Below are 10,552 nucleotides of genomic sequence, written 5' to 3'. Positions count from 1 at the left end.
TTTACTATTTTTAAAATCCTATGACTGTGAAATTGACCGAAATGGACCATGAATTTGCTAGGGCCCTAAATATGATAATGCCTTGCAATATCTGTGGGAGTGATCTTACTTTATGATGTTTGTGTATCATTGGTGGCCAGGGACTGTATGTAATGCCATTGGGGAAGGTGACCACAGTTCCTCCAGGAACGAAGAACAGTGGGGGGTGACTAGGAAAATTCACTCAGCTTGTAGCACCTCCAGACAAGTACCCCATCTGGAGAGGCTCAAAAATATTGGTTCAAACTGGATTCTCCAGAGACCAACAGACAAAGAAACATTTCTTGATTAAATACCCTGAGTTTAAATTGACTCAGGGCTGCTTTTCTCATACAGCAAATGGATAGGACCTTCTGTCCAAGGGGAGCTCCACACCTTCCAGAGAAGTGTTGGAAGGACTGTAGCCTACTGAGGCCCCTGTAGCCTACAGAAGACTGAATGGTGACCTCTGGTAAGTTTCTAGTGTGCGTATAGGAACTTTTATTGTTTTAAATGTGTTTTCTATGTAATGCTTTCACCTTAAGAATAAATGTACTTGCCTATAAAGAGCTGTGTGGTAACTTTTAACTGCTGGCAGTCCCACTGTTCAGAGCTCTCAGAAAGAAAGCTAAGTGCAGACACTGAGGTTTGGGCAGTCTGGCTTGCTGGGGATATTACAGTGTAGGCAGAGAACTGTACACCCTGGAAAAAAACAGGCCAGGAGGTAGATAGACATGGGTCTATGCCCAAGAAAGGTGACAGCTCAGGAGCCGGGAGCCCAGAGTGGCAGTCCTTGGTGGACCACTGAGGAGGAATACAGATGCAGTTGTACTGAACTGTAGTAGGCTGCTTAGCAGGTGAGTTTTAAAATAAATATATATTATTATTGTTATTATTAATAATTATAATAATTAATAATAATAATACTTAGCCCTTGTATAGCTCTTGTCATCAGTAGATTATAAAACACTTTACAAATTAGTCACTCAAAAATTCAAGCTGACAGCATCCCTTGAAACTTTCCCATTTAAAATCAGAAGAAGGAACCAAATGGACACAATGAATGGAAATGATCCAGCTGAGCAATGAAACCAGGAGTTGTGTATGGAAACCACTCCTCTTACGATGAGTGCATGGATCCTTGCTAAACACATGGCAAATTCTTTTCAGAGGAATTTCTGGCAATATGTAAATGAATCCTTTTCAGAAAAAAAATATAATATCCACCTGCAGAACAGGGAGTTTGCTCTGTAATGTTTTTTTTATGAAAGACAAAAGTTGGAATCCCACATTAGTTTTTCCTGTCTTGTATAAACCCATGTACTGCACCTGCAGTTAGGCCAGGAAAGTGGCTGAGAGATATGTACAGAGACTAGCTACTTTTGAAAATTGTGAATCAGCCATGGGATAATCATCGGAGCTTGCAGAGCTACCTTTTGCTGTGTTTCTTTCCTGTTTGGTGGCATCAGACAGCTTCTTGGCTGCTGAGTCTTAAAATTTAGACTGTACTCACTGCAATGGGCTTTAATTTTTAATTGTCCCAAAACAAGGTAAAATTCCCCTGGAACACATTTGAACAATTGTTTCAGATACCTTGTTCGGATACTAGCACATACATCCATAACTAATAAGTATCCAGAGCAAAACACACAGGAGCAGAGAACCAGAATTTATTTTGTATTGTAAAAAAAATGAAGACCGGTGAAAGAAAAAGCATTTCAAGTCTAAGGGACCAGAGACAGAACAGTGGGAAAGTGAGAATGTGAGTTAATCTAAAGCTCTGGCTACAACACAGACTTCCACTATGACAGCTATTTAGGGAATGTGAGCAGGTGTGATCCCCTGACCGATGCAGCTGTGCCAGCAGAACCCGTAATGTAGATGCAGTTATAACAGCAAGCTGCACTTTTACCCATTCTGATTGTTTTGCTCAAGGATGGGAGGAATAAACTATATAAGTAAAAGTGCAGTTTTGCCAGCATAAGCTGTGTGTACTCTAGGAGCCCTTTGCTGGCATAGTATATAGATATAACTATACTGCAAAGTATTCCTAGTGTAGACATGGCCTAGTCTACATGTGAAAGTTTTATTGGTAAACTGTGTCAGTTAGGGGTATGACGTTTTTACTGAAACTGTTAAAGCAGTACAATCCCTTAGTGCTGGGTGCAGTCTTACTGGTGTGAAGGTGACTGAGGGCTTGTCTACACTACAAACGTTCTGCTGGCACAGCTATACCAGTATCACTATGCTAGCCAAGCCCCCTACTGGAGAAGCAGTGTAAAATGGCTGAAGGAGTTTTTTTGCCAGCAGAGCTCAATCACCTCGCCAAATGACATTAGCTAAGCTGACAGAAGCACTCTTCTGTCACCATGGTTGTGCCCACTGGGGATTTTGCCAGCATAGCTATGTTGGCAAAGGGGTGTGATTTTTCCCCCACTGCTAGATGACATAGCTATGCCAGTAAAACTCAGTAGTACAGCATGGGCTAAGTCTCATGCCAGTGTAGCAATCCCCCATGTGGCATATTCCCCATATAGCAACTCCCCACCTTTATTCAAACATAACTGCATCCACACTAGGGGAAGTGTATTGCTCTAACTATATCAATATAGTTAAAGTGATACAATTTCTAGTGTAGACCAAGCTCACACTCATGGAGGGACGTTTCTCTCAGAGCTCTTCTGCAGGGCTCTAACCTTCAATACTATTTTATCTCATTTTAACCCCTCGTGTTCTGTTCTGCAGAGGCGTGGATGATTCAGGCAAACCCATTCCTCCTCTCCACTGCTTCTTTCCCTTCCTTTAGGAAAAAAAAAATGCTGAAGTAGGCTACATGTGAGCTAAATTCTGCCCCATGTCCTAGCAGTGTGAGCACATCTGTGACTCGCAATCATATCTTGCCTATGTCAGTCTGCACAGTCAAGTAGTAAAGAAAGGTACCTGCGGAGAACAAGTATCACTTGGGAGTCTTTGGTGTCTAGCATGGAAGAGAAGTCAAGGGTCTAGTCTGGTTGGCAGGTTAGCTTTGAGTTCTGTCTGTTCTGTGCAATCAGAAAGGTATTTCTACAGTACCTTCCACAAACGTGATGGGATTAGGCAAATCTACCTCTACTCCAGTTGGAGAGCTCTTCTCATAAACATAGGACTGGAAGGGACCTCCTGGGTCATTGAGTCCCGTCTCCTGCTATCGCTATACCCAGTCACATAACCTCATTCAATAAAAAGTTCCTTATTTGTGTATCTTCAGGTTGATCTTTGACCAAATTGAATAATCTGGTCTGCATCACATTCCTCTGCTTGGGCATTGACATGAGACTGTAGAACTGAATCAAGGAAAGGTTCATCCAGTTCCCCTGTGTATACCCTACTATCAGCTACCTGACTAGACACCCTAACTCTTCTGTGCTATCAGTGTGAGAGACTTCATTGATAAAATTGGTTCTGTAGAGATTTAGCCAATAAAATTCACAGGCCGCTCCCCCTGAGATACCTGTGAAAATCAGCCTGGAGGGAGGAAATCTCCACTAAGATTCAGGGTTTTCCCAAATTATTCTTTGGGGGAAGTGGGATTTGCCCCCCTACACATTCTTCACCCATGATCATGCAGCTCTGCTCCCACCCCATTCCCAGGATCCAGATAGCTAGCAGGCCCTTTACTTCTGCACTGAGTCTGGAGCCCCTTGCTTCCCCTCCCTGCTTCCTGGCAGCACTGTTGTTTGAGTCAGTGCAGAGAAACACACAATGCTAAGGCTGGGCACTGGAAATCAGAGAGCGAGCCACAAGTCTGCAGGGCTAGTGCTCCACTGCAAGCTGAAGAGAAAGACGGAAGAGAGGAGAGGAGAAGACAGGAGGAAAACAGTGAGTTATGACTTGAGGGAGAGGTGTGGAAATAGGATAGATCAGTTGGGGTCTGGGGTTATATTTAGGCTGAGATTTTCAAAGACACACAAATTAAGGGGAACTGGCCATCTAAACCTTTTATGTGACTCTGGAAATCTCACTCTGTGTATAAATTATAGTCCTATTGTTTGCTCCCATTCCCTGTGGTTGCCTTAAAATTTCTTTTGGCCTTTGCATGGGTTATTACTTTAAAGCCAATGCAGTTTAAACTGTTTTTTCCCCTCAACAGATGCTGATCTGCCTCTTCCCAGAGTTACTCAGGAAAAGCTGCACATTCTTTGCAGGTAAAGTGTCTCTGCGCTGGGTCGTCCTCAGGTGCAGCTCCAATGGGCTCAACACTGCGCCAGACCCTCAGCTGGGGTAAATTAGTAGAATCCCTTTGACATCATTGGAGCTATGCCAGTTTGCACCAGTTGAGGATGTGGCCCTCAATTTTATTTTATATGTGTGCTTATTTTAAAAGGCTATTGAAGGGATCAGGCTCCTAGTTACTGGGCCAGTGAATTTATTTGCTGGGACAAGGCAAGAAGAAATAGGTAAGAACTTCTGCTGCTCTGTTCAAGGATAGAATGAGCTGGAAGCACAAGGAGAGTTGGTCTGTACAAAACTATACCCCAATCCTGCAAAGTCTTACAGAAGTGTTCAATTTATATGCATGTGAATTGAATTCAGTGGGACTCTTCACATGCCTAAACTTAAACCCAAGCATAAGTCTTTGCAGGATCAGCACCTAAAACAGCAGAGACGTGTTTCGATATCAGTGTTATGCTTGTTGCTGAAAGAACCTGTTTAAAATGCCACACAGCTAGTGTGCTGTGTATGGGAGTCTATATGATGGACCTTGGATATTACCGCCATAAAAGCTACACATAATTAACCAGTTTGTCTTATCTTGTGTTAAATGGAATACTAATGTTCATTATGTTCATGTACTACAATAATAATAATTAATAATTAATAATAAATTACTGAGACTATAATAATCAATATTTCTCTTCAAGCCAAAGGATGGCTCTCAACTCAGATATTTTGCTCTCTTCCTATGCACAAATCTCTCGTTGCTACCACCGGGAGATCCAGGCATATATGAAGAACCCGTTAGGTATTTTTAAAAATTACTAAAATTACTAAAAATAACCCAATGGAAATAATTTACTTGGAATTTCAAAACACTTGTTATATGTTCCCACCTACTATGCAAGGCTGTTAAGGAAATTAAGTAACCAAGGAGTAAGGGGCAAAGCCTTGTTTTGGTTTAAAAGCTAATCAGGTGCCAGGAAATAGAATGATCATGAACCGATGCCCTTCAGAATAGAAGGACTGTGCATGAAATCAGATGGATTTAAGTGCTCTGGGGGATTGGGCAGCACAATCCCATCTTAAATTCAACCTGGATGCAGTAAAGTAATGAATCAATTAACACCAGCTGAGGATCTGGCCATCAGTGTCCCACGATATAAATGTTTAATTTGGGTAGACTACATACCATCTGGATACAAAACAACTGCTGTTTTTGGACCATGTGTATTTGGGATGAAAGCATGATATCATCTGTGCCAAGGGATTTGATTTTAGCCATTGTCTCCACAGCCACAGGGAGTTCTACTAATGATCCCCTTCTGCCCTGCTTGAAAATTCCTAGCAAGCCAGACCTTCTGCTGGTGTACACGGACACAGCTCTATTGAAGTCAACGAGGTTTCACGCATTTACACCAGCTGAGTCTCTGGCTTTATATGTTAAATATCTAAAGTTCTCCTTTCCCGCTCCTTAGTGATCATCCCTACTCAGCATCCTAAAAAATGCCACACCATGAACTGTCACAGCAAACAACGTTAGCTCTTAAAGCAGAGTAAGAAAAATGTTCCACTTCAAGGCTTTGGCATGTCTTCCACCCTTGCTGGGAAATCATGCAAATCTGAATCCCCACCCCCGCACCACCCCCACCCCCCACCCTCCGCTCACTCTTTTGAAGACCCCAGGACCTCGGCTACAGCAGGATTAAGGCAACAGCAGCAGCAGCATGTTTTCCCAGCCCACTGTCGTCACTGGATCCAAACATCTTTTTAAAAAATCAGAATTTTTCATGATTTTTGGATCATTTTCCCAACCAAGTCTAACCCTAAACGTGCTACAGGCCATGCCGTGAAAGGCCTGGGGGCACAGGGAACAACAGGCACCCATTCCGCTCACCAGGGAATGAACAAAAAGAAGGGTCCAGCACAAACATATGCCCAGCTGTTGGAATGAGCTGGGAAAACAGGCTCAGGTTGAAAATAAGCCTCCTCTAGGTGTGGGAATGGGTTAAAAATGTTTAAAAAAGGAAAGAGACTCATAAATACCCAGGGAAACCATCCTAAGCATTGATCAAGTGCCTGTCAGTCACTGTGTGGCATTGGCCAAGTCACTTACACCATCATTTTCAAATTTCAGCGCGTAAGGCTAGGCGTAAGGCTACCCCTGTCTTTAGTCACTGTAACGGGGTGTGCTGAGCTAGGAGCTGACTCGGCTGCCTGTCACTCAAATCCCCACCGGTATACATTAACGGGGACCTGACTGGAAGGCAGGCAGTTGGCCAAGGGGGCCAATTAACTGAGTAGAGATATAGCTGAGGGCTGATAGGGTGGAAGGACTGTATTAGCAGGACTGTATTAGCAAACCAGACTGCAGTGCTGGGGAGGATAGGAGGGAGCCTGAAGGAAGGCAGGGCTGGCTGGTGTCAATAGTAATGCTGTGCCCTTTTCCCAAAGCAAGCCCGGGGACACAGGCCTGTAACTAGTATGTATACAACGCTGCAGATTGCGGCCTGTGGAAGGGATGTAATAAAGCATGCTGGTGGTGAAATACACCTGGTGGTATGGTGGTCAGTAACTGAGACTGGAAAAGACTCTTGGGGGACTTCCCCCCGACAAGCACATGCATGAAAATTTCTTGGTTTGCGGAGGTGCCGAGTGCCCACAGCTCCCATGGAGGGCATTCCATTTTTGCACACTCTCCCAAGAGGGGAGTATGGGTGACAGCTGGGAATATGTTAGGGGTTATGAACCATTTATAAATGCTCTCAGCTAGCAACTTGTACGTCCAGTGGTGCAGCACGTCCCCCTGGCATGATCGTTGTATTCCCTGGGGGTCTTTAAACAGCCCTCTCGTACATAAAATTTGCAGGCTTTTTCATCTCTGGCTTCTCTTCCCTTTCTGCCCAGCGCTGTTGCTGATTTTCCAAGGGGCAGCTGAAGCAGAGGGAACCCTAGAGAGAAAAGCTGCAGCTGTGGGATCCTCAGTGTTCCTGCCTAAAGGCGATGAAGTTCCTGCACTGGGAATATCTAAATGGCACCGCGTCCCACTTCATTGTGCAGTACCACGAAGGTTCACCAGATCCAACTGCCCATGCACCCTCTGGAGGCAGAGTCATTTTCTATCCAGCCAATGGATCCCTCTTGCTGGAAAATGTGCAAGAGACAGACAATGGGATCTATGGAGCAGTGATCAATATAGTAGAAAGTGAAGCAAGGAGAACCCTGCTGGAAGTTCTCAGTACGTGAGCGACACAGAGGAGATGGTTTTAGTCCTCGTACGTGTGCTCATGAGTACATTATCAAAGAGGCTACCGATGGAGGGATCAGAGTTCAGAGCAGTGGGAAAAGCCGTAATGATTTCAGCCAGACACAAAAGAGACAGGCAGGGGCTAACTCTGCACTGAGACGCTCACTGGCAGACTTAGCTATGGCCTGAAAATGGTGGAAGTTGTGTATGATACTGCTCTGAGCTACATCGCGGGGTGTCTGAGGAGGGAAAGTATCTCTGAGTCCCAGAACAGGGTCAACAAGGTGTCAGTGGGGTGCTGTGTTCATTCAGCTCCGGGACTGCGGAAGCCACTGTGCTCTGGTTTCAGAGTGCCCCTTGCTGGCCACATGGAGAACAGCTTTGCCATCTCTTGTATAGGAAAATATTTGAGACATACTACAGTGCACAGGGAGTCAGTTGCAAAAATGCCACCGACAATGATGGGAGTTAAATCCCCGTATTGGTTAGTGGCCTGTTTTCTAAGCAGAGACTCCAGCTCTGATGGAGAGAGTTAAAAGAATATGTCTCTAACCATTTGCACTGGCCCGAACCGTTGCTCTCCCTTAGTTTGTCTTAGCTTGTAAACTTAGTAGCTGTGTGTCTTTATATAATTGTTTTGTACTATATATATCACATCACAGCTTTTAATGATCTGTAAGATAAGTAATTTATTATTTAATTACCTAGAAATCTAAAAATATTTGTACACATATCTTCTTATTTTCATTTTCTGAATATGGTATAAATGTCCTGCTAGATGCTCTGACAATGTAACCCAAGTAATACAAAAACAGCAATTGACCGCTACTGCTACCATAATATGTGCTGAAATTCTGTATTGTTGGGGCTTCTTACAGGACTATTCGAATACGTAAGCAAGGGCAAATGTAGCAATATCATTAGAAACTCAAGATTATCACTCACATTGTGAGTGTGACCCTAAACCTCCCTAAATCGAACATTTAAAAGTGCTGTGAGATAAATACTACAGAAGCGTTGTGTATTCTATACATTTCCCAGAGCCTGTGTCCCGGCCTCGGATATGGAGCAATTCTCTTCTGGTACAGTCAACTATTGAGTTATTCTGTGACGTGTCAGAGGGCAGAGTGGACACTATTGTTTGGAAGAAGGATGGGAAACCCCTTCCACAGGAGAGAGATTTCTGCCTCTCCAAAAATCTCAGGATTTTGAACACACCAGAAGGGCAGAAATCAGACTGTGGCTCCTATTCCTGCAATGTCAGCAATGAGATCAGCTGGCAGGAATCCTCAGTGAATTTGACCATCGCAGGTAACTGCTTTTGTTAACCCAGCTCTCCTTGTCAAAAGCTCCCTGGCTGATTTGGATTCTTCTCCCCCGTCCTGTCCGCAGAAGTCTGGCAAGTCTTTCAGTGGCTCTTTGTGGCCAAGCTGCCAGTTTAAATTCACTTTCTTTTCCAAAAAACAAAATGTGGACTATTAATCCATTCCTTTGCCACTGGCAAGGGAGCGAATTCAAAGGGGCTGATAGGGCCACAAGCTGCTGCTGAAAGGGCATTCAAATTCCTTAGGACAGCTTAAAACTCTCATGCTCTTCACCCTGACTCCCCTACTGCCTGCCTCTCTGTCTCTGCATCGTCAATGTTCCACCCCTTCTCAATTAAATATAATGTGCATATCATTTTTTATTTGTGCCCCAATGATGAAATCCCAGGGGTCCATGATTAGGTGCTGATGCATAGCTGGGTCATCACCAGCAAGGCCCAGCTGACTAATCAGAATGTGCCTTTGGACAAGAGGTGTCCACAGCCAGACTAAATGGGTGGTCACATTACGAACAGAGCCTGTCATCTCTCATGACTATAAGAACAGGAGTACTTGTGGCACCTTAGAGACTAACCAATTTATTTGAGCATAAGCTTTCATGAGCTACAGCTCACTTCATTATGCTCAAATAAATTGGTTAGTCTCTAAGGTGCCACAAGTACTCCTGTTCTTTTTGCGAATACAGACTAACACGGCTGTTACTCTGAAATCTGATGACTATGAATTTTATTCTTTCAGTAAAGAGCTGGGAATAAATAGGACTTAATCAAAAAGAAAACCCAAAGCTCCAGCATCTCCGAGTCCTGCCGGGCTGCCCTAACTTGACAGTCAAGAGGTGGTGAGATCTTTTTTTTTTTAGTTTCTTCAGCTTTCCCATTACCTTTGGATTCATTCTCTGGGTATCTCACCTGCATTGCAAGATAGTCTGAGAATTTTTGTGGTTGCACTGGTGTTTGCTGCTGTCTCAAGATGGGGCTTAATTGTCCCGTTTTGTCAACCAGAGAAGCTGAGAATTAGTAAGTATGCGATCTCTTTGCCTGTGGATTTCAGACAGTATGTCCAGTGAAAGCAAAGTCAAGTCTGTGGCTTATTCTGTGCATCAACATCATTATTATTATTTATTATTCTTTGAAAATATGTCATTTAAATTTTAGAAAATTCCTTTTTCAACAACAAAAAAAAGTTTTTAAAAAATTATGCTTTTCTTAAAAAAATAAATAAACCTCCAAAAAATGAAAAACTGTTTACAGCAGAAAATCAAAATTCTTTCAATTCTAAAGTTTGCTGTATTTTGATTTTTTTCCATGAAAATCCGAAGAATTTCCAAACATTTTTGAAGCAAATCATTTGTTTTCACTGAAACTTTTTTGTGGGAAAAATAATAATTTCTCAACCAGCTATTTTAATTATATTATTTAGTTGCAGTAATAGTACTGCAGGATCCATTGCGTATAAAAACACATTAAGAGGCAGCCCCTTCCCGAAAGGTTGTGTATAGTAGAAGTGGCAGTTCAGCTAATACCTGGCTGTCGGCCTTACTCTGTAACAAATCTTTCCAAGCGCTCTCTAATAGAAATGATGCACCAAAATGATAAATATGTTATTTCATAAAAAAACTGATAGCATGTATTTAACTCAAAAAGAAGATTTGTAAAGGAAAGAACACGAAATGCAACATGTTTCAACTTTTAATTTAGAATCTATTGTGGAAAAACAAACAGGATTGTATTGCCCAAGAAAAACCCCCAAAATCCATGGTTCCTTAGTC

General features: G+C 42.9%; 1 protein-coding gene across 1 annotated transcript; it reads left to right on the top strand.

Moving 5' to 3' along the window:
* Nucleotides 1-9,961, top strand: LOC122461772 (carcinoembryonic antigen-related cell adhesion molecule 3-like). The gene is made up of 5 exons (XM_043522869.1): nucleotides 1-490; nucleotides 4,148-4,202; nucleotides 7,120-7,450; nucleotides 8,501-8,770; nucleotides 9,523-9,961. Exons 3-5 carry the CDS (start codon nucleotides 7,216-7,218, stop codon nucleotides 9,537-9,539), a joined length of 522 nt encoding a protein of 173 aa, XP_043378804.1. The 5' UTR covers nucleotides 1-490; nucleotides 4,148-4,202; nucleotides 7,120-7,215; the 3' UTR covers nucleotides 9,540-9,961.
* Nucleotides 9,962-10,552: the final 591 nt, after the last annotated feature.

This window comes from Chelonia mydas, chromosome 9 (genome assembly GCF_015237465.2).
Source record: "Chelonia mydas isolate rCheMyd1 chromosome 9, rCheMyd1.pri.v2, whole genome shotgun sequence".
NCBI lineage: Eukaryota > Metazoa > Chordata > Testudines > Cheloniidae > Chelonia > Chelonia mydas.
This window is presented reverse-complemented; position numbering and strand designations above follow the sequence as displayed.

Coding starts and splice junctions, on each gene's coding strand:
- LOC122461772 (XM_043522869.1), top strand. CDS start 7,216: ATGAAGTTCCTGCACTGGGAATATCTAAATGGCACCGCGTCCCACTTC. Junction 7,451..8,500: donor AACCCTGCTGGAAGTTCTCA/GTACGTGAGCGA, acceptor TACATTTCCCAG/AGCCTGTGTCCCGGCCTCGG.